This window comes from Crocodylus siamensis, chromosome 2 (genome assembly GCF_052110815.1).
Source record: "Crocodylus siamensis isolate JL-2025a chromosome 2, ASM5211081v1, whole genome shotgun sequence".
NCBI classification, from domain to species: Eukaryota; Metazoa; Chordata; order Crocodylia; family Crocodylidae; genus Crocodylus; species Crocodylus siamensis.
This window is the reverse complement of record NC_143396.1, coordinates 190,666,292-190,683,162: the sequence shown is the minus strand read 5'-3', so window position 1 is coordinate 190,683,162 and position 16,871 is coordinate 190,666,292. Positions and strand designations below refer to the sequence as shown.

The following is a 16,871-nucleotide window of genomic DNA, read 5'->3' as shown; positions in this document are numbered from 1 at the left end:
CTCCATTCAAGTATGCCACAAATAGTGTACCTAGTGTGTCATTCCTTAAAGTATAATGCTTAAAATAATCTCAACACAGAAGAAGCAAAACCAACCACTGCTGTCACTTCAGAATCTGAGATGGCATTCAAGGAATCTGTATGGAACCTATGCAAAGAATTTAAGACAAAATGCTTATGGAATTATTGTGTGTTGCCATTTACATGCTTGTGCATTCACTGAGCTAAGCACAGTTTTCTGTGAAAATACCTTGCAGCTGATGTCGTCTTCTATCCTGATCCCGAAGATCTTAGGTGTCAGCGATAGCCAGTTAACACTGCAAAGGTCTAATTGAGTTAATACCAAATATTCTCTTTTCTCACAAAGTGAATTCTCATGGCAGAATCAAAAACAAGCAGCAATTACATAGTTGAGAGTCAAACCTAAGGTGAATTCTTAAACTGGGTGAGACGAGACAAGGGGAAATGCTTCCTTGTATTGCTTAAGGACATTGTAATAGTTACTGTAATAAAGTTGTGATGCATCAGCAGATTAGTAACAGACTGCTCTTTATTTTCTGGCCCTTTGTGTGACATAAAAGTCATACAATAACTATCTTTGTCACCTAACAGAGTTCACTGGCTGCTGGCACCCATAGCTACTGTTACTTTTACAATCACCTTTACAGACCACGTGGAACTGCAGGAAATGTAGTTTGCAAACTTGGTAAATCATTTATTGCCATCTATATTAAAAAGGTTTATGTTTTAAACCACAACATACCATCAACCTTGGAATAGTTTATTTTAAACCTAAATATGCTCTGCTGGGAGTATGACTGTTATAAGTGTCCACTTGGAACTTGGGCTTTCATGTTTGCAAATCCAAATGCAAATCATCTCTTACTACATTTTGTTTACAAATTTGTTTTACATGTTTTCCAGGATAGCTGAGATGGAAAGTAGTAGCTGAAAAGGTCAGTCAGCTAAACCATTCCTATACTTTCAGAAAGCAATCAGCCCATTGGCATCTTCTAACTGCTAAAAACAATTTCTTTCTTTTTTTCAGCCTGAAGAGCTGCACAGAATATTTCAGTCCTGTCACTCACAAGAGAGACTGGCACACTGCAGCTATGTGAAATAGAAGTGGCGTACAATGTAGCTATAAAGAGCACTTCTGCACCAAGAACAATCTCTGTATCCAGCTGAGATTGGTTTTCCTCTGTAACCCAGCATCAGCCTCAGGCACACAGCCTGGCTGAACTCCACAGCGGTAAAAGCTTTTAGACTAGGAGGGGAGCTCCCCCTTGTCTTTACTGGTGCCGTATGCTGTTTACATGGATATCTGCCCCATCCTTTCCCCCTTTGGGACGATTCCATTACTCCAACCCACTGTGCCCTTGGGGATGAGTTTGGAGACACGAAGAGCATGCACCATGCTTTCTTAAGTCTAGCCTCATAGAGATTCTGTAAGGTCTGGGAAGTGGCTACCAAGGAATTTTATTCTTAGAAGGACATTCCTTATTCATCTCCAAAACTGAGATGCCAGGCATTAAAGAACGGAAGGCCATTAAGTCAAATATCTTCTGCCTCCAGTGCAGCAAGGGGAGGAGAAGAGAGTCAAATATAAGGACAATTACCTTTCAGTGAACTTTTTTTTTTTTTTTTAACTAGTATAACTTTCTTTTTTCTTCCCCACACCTGCCTGCAAAAGCAGCAACAATTCCAGTTCACTGTGAACACCAAACTGAAATTTTAGTCATATAACTAGTAACAAAAAATACTGAACCAAACTCAAGGACTTGTAAGTTTCACAAAGGGTGCCTCTCTATGCATGATGCTATGTTGTTCTAGTGACACACTATGGTGATGTAGTGACCATGTGTGTCTACTCGTGACCAGCAGCTACTTCACCGTAGCAGCATGCTCCCTCATTATATTGTGCCACTATGGCAAAGCAGCAGCTAAAAATAACCACGCACCTGGCATATGGAGCAGTATGGGCTGCCACTGCCCCATACTTTGGTACTACTAGAAGAAAGTACTAAAGTACAGCTCAGTAACAACGTTGCCATACGGGCACATACAGACATGCCCCTGTACTTTCTATGATGCATAAGAGAATTGTTCAGAAATACTACTGTATAAAGCTATTTCCAATAGTGATAGACTAGGAAGCAATGAGATGGGCTGAATAGGAGAAGTATAGATTCTAATTACAGAATGTCCTGAGGAGGAAGAAGACAGGAACAGAGAATAAGTGACTTCTGTTCTAGGCTTCTACCTCTCCCCAAAACTTAACTACGAGGACTAAAATTTGCCCCTTTATATAGATAGGGCATTTGGTACACATTCTCCCTCAGATTATTTTTAAGGTTTAGCAGAGGTAACTAACCCAGCCAATTCATAATGTACTTTCACCATTCCATATCACTTACGTTGATGGGATAATAGAAGTTAATGCAACAGAAAAACCAGCAACTAATTTAGCATCTAAGTCCTACTGAAAGTCAATAGAACATGGCACTTTCAAACGTTTTTTCCATTTGTACTCATTCATTGTTTTGTTTCATTGTTATTGACATATTTGTACAGGTAACCTGAAAAGATGCAACCACTTTTGAATCAGTAACCCAGAATAACACCAACACTACATTACTTTATCTGACTCTATTTTAAGCTGGCCTTTCTGAAATCAAATGCTGGGGTGAATGTACATAAACAAATCCATCCCTCTGTTACAATACTTACAAAAGGACTGTTCCTTAGAGCTTGATCCTGCAAAGTGCTGGTGATGTCTCTCTCTTGGGATGATGACAGGAGGTACTCAGAAGCTCATGTACCTGGATCATTGATGAACATGTTCAGCTAAAACAAGCACTGATTTTTATCTTAAGTTAAATATTTTAATTTAGCAAGTCTACTAACAAGGTAAGATTAAAGTCACTTTTGGTTATATAAAAAGTTTAAAGGTTCCTTTTACTCTATGTCTTGAAGTGCAACTACAATTAATTCTTTTTATATATGGTGGGTAATAAAGAGTGCTATACTTACAGTACCAGGAATTAAGCCTATTTCTTGTGACTTTTGGCCTGGTTTTCAAAAGCACTGAGCATCTGCAAATCCCCTACACAGTCTCAAAGGTGTTCTGCATCTCTGAAAATTAAACCATTAGTGTTTGTAAAACACATATTTTATCATGTTCACCATTAGTTTACTTATTTGACAGAAACTGTCAGCTAATCTGCCATTTTAATCATTCTTGCATTATCTCAGAATTTTTAAAATTGAATTAAAATGTATATTAAATGTTTAATACACTATAGTAGCTTCCAATCAAAATGAATATGCTACAGAGTAATGCTTATGGTAAATAAACTTTGGAACAATTTATACAAAGCAGGAAATAAATAATTTTTACTTCAGTGTCATTAAAAAGTAAAACAGTATGTCATACCACAGTATAATCCTATCCAGATAATATAATATTGTTATACTTTATTGCATCATAATTTGAGGATAACATTTTAAGATTTAAGTAAAATATGTAAAGAAACAAAATGATTAGATTTACTGTCTTTAATATTTAATATTGAACAACCAAAGTTTCTCTTTTGTACATAATCCAATTTAAAGATAATATAATTAGCACTTCCAGCATTAACAGTCTGTATTTACAATGAGTGAGATGGGGCAGGGAATCTAAATAAGAAGAACCTTCAAATCTGTATGCAACATAAGTCAAAATGTGAAGATTTATAATAGGCTCCAACTTCAAGACCTTTATTTATGGGAAACAATTAAAAAAGGCTTTGTTTGCTTGCTTTATTATCTGTAAGCGTTTCTGAAATGATGATTTTGTTAAATGGTTTTAAACGTTTGAAATATTCAATAATGCCTTCATTATTTTGCTCACGGCAGTAACAATTTGTTCCAGTACTTCCACATCAGCTTTTACTTGCTTGTAGACTGGTCAGAAATCTGATGAAAGGATAACAAGGGAATTTATATAATCCTAATTCCATATTCCTGGATATACACTGGTTCAAGTAGATGGTGTCAGTCTATTCCAAGGGTACACAGAAGTTACAAAGTGTTCTTCACTCTGCATTAAATGTGTACACTGTATCAATGAGCAGGAAAACTTCAAACTTTTTATGAACTGATGCTGATTGAAAATAAAATATCACTCTATTGTTCTTGTAGCAATGCTCGAAGTTAATCATCAATCCCTGGTGTTTCACCCTGTTGTATTCTGGAGGCTATTCTAATGGCTTCTTCCAATGACTGCTGCTCTCCAAGCTGAAAAAATGGTATTTGAAACATCAGTTGATCAAAACTACTGTATAAGATAAAACATTTTTGCACACAATGACACAGGGGAAAAGCAAAACCTGCGTTTCAGTTAATACTTCTGTATGCAATACGTGTGATAATTGGTATTGTCATGGCTTTCCTCAATACTATGTATTAGCAATTATCTAATCAGCATCAAAATAAAAATAAATCCCTTTAGGGAATTAAGCTCAGTTTCTGTGTATCTGCCAAATGACCTTTCTTCAAAAAGTCTTTGTACATAACAAACAAATGTCCTAACATGCATAGAGATAATCTGTCAGCTCGGTAGATATTACTAGAAAAGGCTAAGATAAGGGTTCAATCATCCAAGGCAGGTGTTAAATAATGACTTACTCATCTTGACAAGCCAAAATGAAAGACAACATTTTTCTTAATTTTTAATATCTAAGTAACACTCTAACAAAAGTGGCACATCAACATTTTTTATTAAAACTGACATGTGTGACATCATTCAAACTGATGGAATAAAAAACTGTACAGTAGTGAAATGTTTATCAATTCTGTAGTAGTTTGAAGAAAAAAGGCTCCTAGAGCTGCAGTGAAAGGCTCTGCATTATACCTGCACTAAAACTAGAAATATTTCTCTACCATTCATAGAGGGACATCATCTTCTTCCAAACCAACTTATTTTAACAGATAGTATTAAATAAAAAAGTAAAAAGAAGCTTCTAATGTTTATTTCCACTCTAATGTTCTTGTATTTTTCATCTTTGCCCAGCCATACTGTTGTTCGGTATGTGGTATTTGTCTAAGGCCCAGTCCTAAAAATCCTTACACTATAGTTGTCCTTATCTCAGTCAGATCCAAATGAAGTTACTGAGACAACTCTCATGAGTAAGGACTAATTCTTTTGACTTAGGGTTTTGAGGTTTGATGGGTGGGAGGTCAAATTTCTTATATTCTTATACTCCTGCATGTACAATGCGTCTCTTTGGTTCTAAGTAAAATAAAACAAAATCTACAGTCTCCATCCTGTAAAATGAGGAGCAATCAGCTCCTCACCCTATGATAAATGAAAGTAAGAAAATAATTTCAGTACATTTCAATGGCACTGCTCATATGCTTAGAATTTAAGCAAATGGTTAAGGGACCTGAGCCTAAGAGTGCTCAGCACCTTGGCAGGGTTGGCTGAAATATAAATTGTCAGATTTAAACACAGTTCATATATCATCCATTTTCTATTTTGAATTTAGAGTTGGATTATACATCACCAGAAAGTATTATCCTGATACTTCTCACAGGGTTCCTGAGCTTACCTGTGACTGTAGCATCTCATTTTTTAATTTGTTTTTAAATGTTAATATATCATGACCTTCAAATTATGGCTCTAATACGCATATAGTACTCCTTTTTTACTTAATCATACTACAAGTAATACATAAAAGTGGTATCTGTATAAAAAACATACTTGGGGATTTGGCCTTATAGACATCTCATCTCTAAGTGAAACTTCACATCCAGCTACCCGTTTAGTATGCTTCCCCCCCCGCCAAATAAACTACCTATATACAGCATATTATTATTATTTTTCTGCCTTTCTGTAACTAAAATTTGTGTTTCCACTGCCTTTAAAAATTTGTATTTAAACTAAACTTGTGTTTCACTTTAGATCCAACCCCTTCAGGGTTCAGCAGAATGAACAGCTTATACTACTGCAGCATGTACTCTACATTATGCAGATAAACAGAGGATACCTATTTTTGGAGATGCCTGGAGCTGTCTCTCTCTAGATAACTAATTTCATCTGTAGATTTTACTACTGGTATTTCCAACCATTTATAACACATACTCCATCTACCAAAGGAATAGCTGTTATCCCTTTCTCTAGTCAGGGAAACATAAATTTGGGAGTTCTAAATTTCTGATCATCCCAATAAGTTGTTCTTAAAGGATTAATAAGGGTGCTTTACGACTGAAGGTTTATGACTCTGGAGTATTCTCTTCTTTCACAAAGGAAAGATTATAAATGCATCATATTTTTAGGTAAAGCACAATATGCCTCAATATATTTATTTGGAAAAAAACACAATTTGATGGGTACTCCTTTTATGTCTGGAAGGAGGTAATGTTAATTATTTCTGAACTCATTCTGGTATTACTTTTTTAACTATCAAGTCATACTACCTTTGTTTGTTGCAAGACAAGTTTATTAGTTAAATTTTGTGAAGTAGCCAGAAGACTTATGATACAGGATTCTTTGTAAATAACTGTGCATTACTATATTACCTGCACTGCAATTTGCGTTCCATTAGATGTAGCCAACAATGTAACAGGTCTGGTTTCTGTGGTCACTAGATGATGCCCATGTTGCTGATGTCCCATTTCTGAAGACGCACTGTGGAATGCTGCTAAATCTTGAGCCACAATAGCAACCTTCAATACAAAAGGAAGAAAATAAACTCACCTAAAATATGTTACAGTATTGTCATTCATTTTGGCTGCTAACTACAAAGTCTAACTGGAACAATTAAATATGTTATTTTTTTCAGCAAAACAATCCAAGAAACAGAGAAATGACAAAAAATTAAAGCAATACAATTATCATTATATTCATGCTCCTTCTCAAATGGTAAAAACATCCTTAAAGAGTAGTACTGCATCATCTGTACATTGGTGTACACAGAGCTGTTTAGTTTGTGATGATTTATGCTTATACAATATACAATGCATATATCATCCATTTGCCAAGGCACACTGATTTCAACATTAAAGGCACTGCTCAAGTCAGGTTATAAGAGTACCTGTCAATATGTCTGGAAATAGCCTGCTCTCAACTATTTGCAACTCATTAAGACTTGCTACTCAAAGTGGGTACTCAGCTTCTGCTCTTATCTTTAAAGCTGTAATTAAAGAGTTGCTAATATAACCCTTTGTCTCTAACACAGAGCCCTGTGTCCAAGTTCTGAGCAGCTAGGGGACTGCCTGTGAAAGAACTCCATTCCAGCCCCCTCTCTTTTTGGGTTGCCTGTTCTCCCCTTTTCTCTCTCTCTTTCTCTCTCACAGCCCATGTGTCCATCAACTGGTTGCTAGGCAACCACTTGGGTGCCTAGGGGAGGCCCTAGGGAGGGGGAAATTCCCTCTCTTTGTGGCCAGGTCTATTGTTAAACATCCCGCCTTTGACCTGGGAGGGCTGTCCTAAGGCTGTAGTTCCTCTTCAAGGTGAGGGATGACTACTCAAATTCACTGGTTAACATCAGTGATGCTTAGAAAATACTTGATGTTGGTTGGGTCCAGGTGGTGAGGTCAGAAAGGTTATATATAAAGTCCCTCCATCTTGGGACGAAGCGGGAGACATCTTCTGGTCACTTAATCAGGATGAAGCTGTGTACCTTCAGAATCCTCTGGATGCTACTGCGTGTAACGTATCTGAATTGTAGCCAGTAACGTAGAAATAAGTGTTCTAGACACGTACTTAAAGGGCCAATGAACCCCTTATACTGTTTTGCTCAAGGCTGTTTTCTTTCAAAATTCATTTTGGTTTGTATTGCTTCTCTATGCCCTGCCCAGGGGGAACAGAGCCCAGACAAAGACCAGGTCCCTGGTGGTGGCATGGGTTACTCCAGACTCATGGGTGTGCTCCAGGAAGGGGGTTGGCCAGAAGTAGGCACCCCAGGAGAGGCACTCAAGGCTTGGTTTTTGGTTGGGTGCAGTAAGGTGGGTGGCTCAGTGCAGGAGTGCCTCCTACTGGCCCGCCATACTGCTCACCCAAGCCAAGTGCCTCCAGGAGTAGTGGGGACTTGGGAGATCCACCCTGCTTGAAGCAGAGGCTGGAAGAGGAGAAGAAAGCATGGAATCCCCAGTTGCTAGTGGCAGGAACAATGAGGGGACTAGCATCCAGGTCCATGGGCTTCCAGTTGGACAGTCTTATTCTACCAGCAGCTTAGATTTAATTGGACTTCATCACTTTACTTCAAGTTTACTAACAGCAGTGCTGACAATTGTTAAGTTGAGCTAGAAGGATTCATCATCGGTCTTGCATGTCAGGAAATTTTGTTTGCCAATCAAGCTGCCATATTGGCTTACACTGTATTATGAGAAGAATGCTGTGGTGATGTATGAGAAATTCTGTTGTAATACAAATAATTTTATGTGGACTATATAAAATTTAAGTGCTTTTAAACCATATTACAAAAAATAAATATTTATAGTGAATAGAATTTTACCTGCTGTCCTTCAGTGCCCTCTGCGGTAACCATTGCTACAGAATGTGTTCCTCCAGAAGAAATGACTGCATCATGGGTGGGGACTGTGATGGTGGTGCCATCTTGTGTTACCATAGTGATAGTATTGCCAATGGCCTGCATGTCAGCCTGAGATATGTTGACCTGGAAACATAGTGCACTTTTTGCATTAAAACAAGTTTATTTTTATTTGATTGAGTCAGAATATAAATGACAAGAGAGATTTAAAATGGATTGGCATTTATAGAATAACCTCCTCCCAACTAGTACCACAATTTATTTGTCTGAAAGTAAATGAGTAGCAAGCCAGAATGAGAAGGCAGCTTGTTCTCAACAGTCCCAAAGAATATCTTGTATGTGACTCAGCCCTTGGAGCTCCCACAGGGGCCAGGAATTTGGGGTCTGGGCAAGCATGGGCAGGGTCTGCCATGGAATAGAGCCCTCGTGGGCACCTGTGTTGGCAGGAGGTCGGGTAGGGTGGCAAGAGACATGACTACCTTAACCTCTGTGCTGCTACTCACCACCCCATGCTATTGCTGCTTGCCCACTACCATAGCCACTCGCCCTGCTACCACCAGGTCCGGAAATGTTTTAGGAGGCTTCTTGCTGTGAGGATTTGCCCAGTGAAGCATCCCATGGTCCAGATCTGGCCCAGGGGCACAGGTGACTTTGATACCCATGAATTACTGGATTACTTTTCAATATATTCCCCTATGATTTAAATGCACTTGGTCTAGCACATCTGCAGCCTAGCTACAGAGATTCAGAAAAAAATTCTTAATTAAATTTCAAAAGATTTTCACAGACCAAAGTACTGATATATTGATGCGTTTGTCTTTGTTAGTCACCATTATTTTGTTTGTACAGAACTTGTATGTGGACGTGTTAAAGTTAGACACCAAAGATTTGAAAAATGAATAATGAAATCAGAACTGAGATTAAGAACCTCCATAAGAAAGGTTCAATCCTAAAGGACGTCCCTGAGGACATGGCAACAACACTGGAGGATGAAGTCCCTTCAAAGGCCATAGTAAAACACTGAAGAGCTATATTTAAGCAAGGAAAAATCAGCACTGAGAATCGGCCACGGTGCCAATATCCCAGGGACCACAGCAAAACAAGTTGATGCAGCCATGAGATAGCTATGAATAACAGAAGATTTACAGTAGTTAGACACATAGCTAAGACAGTGGGCATCAGCACTAGGTAAACGTATGTCATCCTCAGTGAAGATTTGGCTGTGAAAAGTTGTCAACAAGATGGATGCCCAGAATGTTGGGTGCTGATCAGAAAATGGTATGGCTTAAATTTCCAGAAAGTTTTGGGAACAGTTCTAAGCAAATCCAAAAAAGTCATGGGTAGGATTGTGATTCAGGATGAAACATGAATTCACCACTTTAATCCTAAACAAAACAGCAGACACAGTCTTCACCTCCCAAGAAATTCAGGAAGATGACATCAGTCAGTAATGACATGGCCATGTTTTCTGAGACAGCAAAAGGGTAATCATAATGACCACCTCTCAACAGGCAAGACTATCAATGAGGTGAGCTTCATTAAGCTTGTGAAAAGTACTTGTGATAAGCCTTTGTGAATAACCACTATCAAAAGTTGAGTCCAGGAGTGCTACTTCTTCAGAACAATGGATCACTCCACACATCCCAGTTACATCTGGTCAATGTGAGAGATGTGAGAGCCAATATAATACGTGCTTCCCTCCCTTCCTGTATTCCCATCTTTCAGCCTAGCAATGGGCAAAATTAAGTCTTGCCAATGAATCTGTTTTCATGGTCTAATAATTGCTATATATTTGGCAATGACTTCATGACCAAATCCAAGTACAAGCCAAGTGCAGGACTGCTTAGCTTCTGCGATCAAATGCCTTCAGTTTGGTACATTTATATACTAATACATCTATTATTCAACTATTCTAACCAAAACACAATGGAGATTAGATAAATGTCAGCCATCATCCTGAATGTCCTCATCAGAATGGGCTTTACCATGGTGAATACTTACATGTTGTGTCCCATCCTGCGAAATAAGTGCTACTTGTTGACTAAGTCCTGATTGAGTAACTGTGGCAACCTGTGCAGAAATTACATCCTCTCCTTCCACACCTGTCACATATGTTATCTGGGAGCCCTTAAGCACATCATCACCCTGACCTATTTGATGAAACAAGGCAGAAGAATATTATACATATTGAAAATACAAATAGCTATGAGATTGAAGCTAAGAGGAAAAATAAAAGCTAAAAATAAAACACTTTCTGGCTATAAAACTATAAATTCTGGGAAGGAAAATGGGGCAGGGGGGAAAACTTAGATCAAAATCAAATCAGACATATTTATTCTGGGGGATAACTCTTTCAACAGTGGGGAGCAAAGCAAATAAGTTCTGTGCATTGAGAAAAAAATGACGTTTGTTTATATATCATGTTTGCTTAGCTTACAGACAAAGAGAACATTAAAAATACCGACAAACTTTACTATGATTCTTTCAGTTACACATTAACTTCTGTACTCTAGCGGTTTGATGGAAACACAATTGGCAGCTTATAAAAAGAATTATTAACTAACGCAATAAGTTTCAGAGAAGAGACACCATTGTGTGAAAACATTATAACGGTACATTACCTTAATAAATGTTTAACTTGGACAAAAGGAAACTTCCTATTCTAATCTCTCTTTTATTAGTGTTCCATCAGAATTCAGCAATTTGCTGAAGAGGTGCATCAGTGCAATCTCCCAAATACAAACAGTAAAACTGTAATCAATTTTTGTAATCAGATTAAGTCATTTGTTTAAAACTATTCAATATACAACCTCGGCACTATGCAAAATCAAAATCTGACAAATTATGTTCTCAGTCTTACAATAAGAAAATTAATTTTCTCTATGCTCCAAAGGGTCTGTTTAAAAGCACTGCATTGTAAACAGTTTCAGTGCAATCTACCAAACTATTTAAGAAAAAAAACCTACACTGGTTCCTACACATAAAAATAACTACCAACAGGGAATACTTTACTTAGAGATTACCTGGGGGCTAAATCCAGATCATAGCACCCTGCTTCACAGCACCTTTGACCCAAAGGCAGTATAGGGTGGCTGCCTTAATAAAGGGCACCACATTTTGGTCTCAGGAATAGCTCAGAAACAGGAGTATAAACAGGTATGGAAAGCTACTTTTTTCTTTCATTCCCCAAGGCTGAATGCCTTTAAACCAGAGCACAGACTTTCATCCCTCTTTTATATACCCATAAAAGAATCTTTTAGGAAGCAAGGTAAGTATTTTATGTAGCCTCTTGCAGCTAGTTTCAATAGAGATATTTATAGTGGTTACAACACTGGGACATATTTCTCTCTTAGCTTTGCAACTGACTTGTTTTATGATCAAGTCAATTAATCTTGCAGTGCCTGTTTGCTCATCTAACCAGTGTACCTCACTTTGAAGTTTAATTAATGTTTGCAAAGTACTTTAGGATTCTCAGATAAAAAGGCAGTAGATAACTGAAAAATATTAATCATAAAAAAATATTTAATCTATGCTGCAATTCCCTTGGCTACAAGGAACATCAGAAAATATGTTGAATAATAATTTGGGAAGACTTACAGAAAATTCCAGTCATTGACATATGCTACACAAGATTATTGAATTAATGCTTCCCAGAGCTCTTCCTCCCACTGCCCCAATCTGCCAAAAAATATTCAATAAATTGGTGCTAAAAAAAAAAAAAATCGAACCAAGCCCGAGTTAATACAAATGGTGAAAAATAAGCAACCAAGAGTATTGTGGGAATGCTTTAAGAACAGAAGGAAACAACATAGAAAACACTATAATAAAAGATTGTGTCGCAGGGAAAAAATGGGTTGATCAAGGAAAAGGTGATATAAAGACACAGTGGACTGGACTGGATTGTATATAATCAGACTAGCCAAGCTGACAACAGACAGAACCAAAGCACTTGTCCATCGAGTTGCTAACCCTCTTGACAAGGATGGCACTTGACAGAATTATCACTTATGGGAGGAAATTTAGAGTCAGAGGACATAAAATACAACACACAGACCTGGAGGTGGCTCAAAGAAAGCTTCCTGTTCTTCTTCAATGGGCTCTGTGTCATTGTGTGCTGTCCGCTTGTGCATAGCTAGTGTGGAAATCTGCTTGTATGTTTTCCCACAGTGATTACAGTTGTAAGGTTTGGAATGGGTATGTACAACATGGTGTTTGTATAAACTGGAATATTCTGTAAAACGTTTATCACAGCCAGGAACTGTGCAGACATATGGCTTTTCACCTAGGTATAAAAACAAAGGTAATTTAAGAAAACTATAACCACGAGGAGGAAAAAATTGGCAATATATAGAGATACCACACTCAGGCTCAGTGCAACTTGCATAGACATTTAATGACTTACCTTCATTATCAAACAAGTCAGCCTAGTATTCTCCAGTTTTTTTTCCCTAATTCAGAAGTGACCACAGTGTAGCTCAGAGTTTATCAATGCAGACTATGGTTTTCCTTCTTTTTAATATAGAGTTCTGTCAACAAAGGTAGACCCACCAGCCATTGGAGGTGGCCATTTCAATGAGGAGAGAGCAAAACATTCTGGAATATGTCATTTTAATTTCAGACACACTAAAAAGGAAGGCAGACGTAATCTGCTCAACCATGTACAAATGACATGCAGCCATCAAAGCTCCTGACAAGGTAGCAGTGTGGTCCTCAGCTTCGCAGTGCAGTGAATTCTGCCCTATTTTATTAGTTGTTTCTGCTAACTATAGTGGAAGCCCAGTTCTTTTCCTTAACAGTCAAATACGTTATTTTCTTAACTTTATTTTAATTTTCTATCGATAAGAAGACAAAACCTCAGTCATCTTAGCTCCATAAAAATTCTACATCATACAAAAATTCTACTCGTATGTTAAAACAATTATGGGTAAATATAATTGATGTTCTACATTTCATATAGATTTTTTTAAAAGGAACCTAAATTACAAATCCCCGAACATTTTAAGAGGTATACAATACCTTGAACTCCATAAGACTTGCCAATCTCTGCTCACTACAGAATACAACAGATATAAACATGATGGCTATAACTTTTATATCCTGCACATGGGAGTAGAGTTACTTTTGCTGACTTATTAAGGGAGCCAGATCTTTTTTTATCTGCTACCTGAGAATAGAAGTTTTAATTCTCTCTTTGGAAGGGAGAAATACAACGGGGTCAAAGTCCCGCAGGGAAGAATCCTAGGGTCAGCCAAGCTTAGCTGAGATTTGTGCTTTGCTGTTATTTAAGATAATAAAAAGACAAACCCCAGGAATGGACTAAATATTTGATACAAAGTGTACTGAAATCAGTGGAAGCCTTCCCACTGCCTTCAAAGATCTCTGAATCAAGTACTAGCTGTTCTGTGCTGAGAACAGGGTAAGGAAGCCAACTGCTCACAATGGTCAACAGAACCAAGAAAAGGGAAAAACAAAACTATCACAAACAGAACATATCAATATAAGGATTTTTATTGCTCTGTTCTAACGTGTGGCAATAACCTGCTCACAAAGAAATTGCCTGTTTACAAACAAATTGTTCTTCAAGCAGAACAACAAAATGTAACTCACGTACCTGTATGTATTCTCACGTGATTCTTATAGTTAGTTGCACTGGCAAATGCTCTCCCACATCCTGGCTCTGTACAATAATAGGGTCTTTCACCTGTATGTGTCCTGATGTGAACTTTCCTAATATTAGATGTTGTGAATGATCTGCCACAACCTTCAAATGGACATTTGAAGGGTCTTTCACCTGGAAAAAATACAAGAAGTTACAACTAGCACTACTAAAATAGTTGATTTAATTTAAATGCCAGTCCAATCGGTTTAGGCAGCAACATATAAATCAAGGAGTGTTGGTACTGGTGCCTCACTGGGTCCATATTATTTTGGATTGCCTACATAAAAAATCATTTCCATTTGGACAAATTTGTTTTCTAGCTGGAAGGTTACCTGTTTTGAATGAGAATTTTCAGAATCTGTATGAAGCAGTGTTTATCACCAGTACTCAAACAAGCCAGTATGCAACAACTGTAGATCTGGACATAAAATCTGCCACTGGTTCTGGAACATCAAAAGCCATAAGACAGGGAAGGCTATCTGGACATCTGCAGCCAAGTGTCCTGCCAAAACTGCCTCCACCAATAACGGCTATTGTGATAACCATACTTTTGTACTAATCTTAAATATTGCACAAGGGATAAGAAGAATTAATGGCAAGGCACATAGGAATTCAAGACTGCAGCCAAAGAAAAGTACTTGGTTATAAGTCTTGGATCACATCTCTCCTTAAGCAGATGTACAGGCATTTAATCTGGTCTTTTGTAGCAAAGAAATATGTCCTGGGAGTCTCTCATTGATAGAATATTGGATCAATGGATTGATAGATCTTTCCAGAAAAACATTCATGATTTGGTTAGTGCATATCTGTTTCAGAAATCACTGCTGAGGTGTAGAGCCAGTGAGGTCATCCCATATTGGTGACACCACTTCTAGAGCTTGATAGCTTCTTGGCAGAGAAGGGATTCAGAATGTCTTTGTTTGTTTGTATAGTATACTGCATGTGTTATTTATCACATACAGGAACATTATACAAATAAGTCTGATGGCTACCTAGCTTCAGATCATTGTGAAGCCATGTACCTTGCATCTACACATGGTTCAGGCAAAGAACTCAACCTGTTCCTGTAGCATCCATGTTAAGCATTATATCTGGCAGGTGGGGGGAGCAGGAAATAACCCTTCTGCATTCAATGGCCCCAGCAAGCTCTTTCTTCATAGTAAAAAACAAAAAAAACCAGGCGTACAAGCCTCTTCTCCTTGCAACACTGGTGGAATCTCCCTTGGGCTCAAAGAGGAAGCAATGAATCATTTCTGATTGAAGATTTATACAAGAAGGGTACCTGAAGAGCAGTAGCATAATTATGGCATGCTAATCAGAGCAGCTGCCCCAGGCACCAACTTGGGAGGGATGGAAAAAAACACTGTCACCATGGCCACACAATTATACTGGCGGCACAACAGCAGCTGGAAGTCACTGCTGCTCACCTGTCAGAACTGCCCTGGGCATTCAGTTGCATTATTATGCCTCTGCTGAAAAGGGAAAGAGAAGGAACACAAGTATGGCACTAAAGAAAGGATGTGATTGAGATGGCCACAGTTATGATCGAGAACACCCTGCTGTCTGATATTTTGACAGATCAAACCTGGTGGACAGCTTCTGAAGGCAGTGCTCCCAAATGTCCTGTCACATTTGATGATGTGCTGCATTACTAAAGAAGAAGAGGGGTTAGCAACCTCCTTTATATTTTGATTTTTTCTTGGCTTGATATTGAGGTTGCCTGATTATAGAGCAGTCTGGGATTGAATGGTGCAGTTGAAATATGGGCTGGGGCATAAAACTCCAAGAAGATGATCTTTAATTATAGATGTCATCATGTGGAACTTTCCCAAGGTGTCATCCTGGTTAGGAAATCACCCACTGTAAGGCCTAGCATTGGCCACATGAAGCTATATAAAGGTGGAGTATAACTTTCCCCCAAATGCATCAACCCATATGGATCTTTGTCTTTGAGGATACTGTCATTCAACTGCTATCTCTCTAGTACAGTTGGGATTGAAGTGAAAATAGAAATACTTGATATCTCAGTAGGCATTATTGTGACTGAAGGCCAGATAAAGGGATTTAGCTGCATCAAACAGACCCTCATTTATGGGAAGAGCAATCCTGCTGAACAAAAAACTGACAGAAATGTCAAATACCTTGTGATATTTTTCCGATATCCATTGTTGGGAAGGGTATGAACTTGTAAATAGGAGGAGACCCTCGCCATTTTGACCTATAACAGGTTTTCTGGATTAAAAGCTAATTAAAATTAAAAGCAGATTAAAGCACTCAGAGAAGAAAATCACTTCTTTATTGGAAAGCCAAGCCCAAGAGCTGGGCATTATTCAGTCACGGTGGCATGAGGATACAGTTATGTCTAGGAATAAGAACAGAGAACGTATTGACACCCCCGGAAGGGAAGGGGTAAATGACTTCTGGGTTATGGACAGTTCCTCCCAATTTCCCTGTGGGGCACTTCACTTTTATAACATGGTTCCTTGCTAATTTGATATTGCTGTGGTGATTGGTTAATCTTGTTTCTTCTGAGGCAGGGCTGACCACACATAATCCCTCATGGTCTGCATGTGGCCGCAAAAGATTCATGTGCAGCCTGCAGGCTCTCATCCAGCTCTCACTCCCCCCATGGCTGTGGTTGTAACAGCAGCTGGAATCTCCTCTTTCCTCCAGCTG

General features: G+C 38.3%; 1 protein-coding gene across 1 annotated transcript in view; it reads right to left on the bottom strand.

Annotated features, from left to right (window-relative positions):
• Positions 1 to 3,209: 3,209 nt before the first annotated feature.
• Positions 3,210 to 16,871, bottom strand: part of ZNF143 (zinc finger protein 143) — a 61,844-nt gene continuing 48,182 nt past the window's right edge. The window contains exons 11-16 of the mRNA XM_090032677.1: positions 14,148 to 14,327; positions 12,591 to 12,818; positions 10,538 to 10,686; positions 8,501 to 8,662; positions 6,564 to 6,710; positions 3,210 to 4,280 (exon numbers count right to left, since the gene is read on the bottom strand). Of these exons, the coding sequence (XP_089888803.1) occupies positions 4,197 to 4,280; positions 6,564 to 6,710; positions 8,501 to 8,662; positions 10,538 to 10,686; positions 12,591 to 12,818; positions 14,148 to 14,327 (950 nt within the window). The 3' untranslated portion in view covers positions 3,210 to 4,196. The remainder of the gene's footprint in view (positions 4,281 to 6,563; positions 6,711 to 8,500; positions 8,663 to 10,537; positions 10,687 to 12,590; positions 12,819 to 14,147; positions 14,328 to 16,871) is intronic.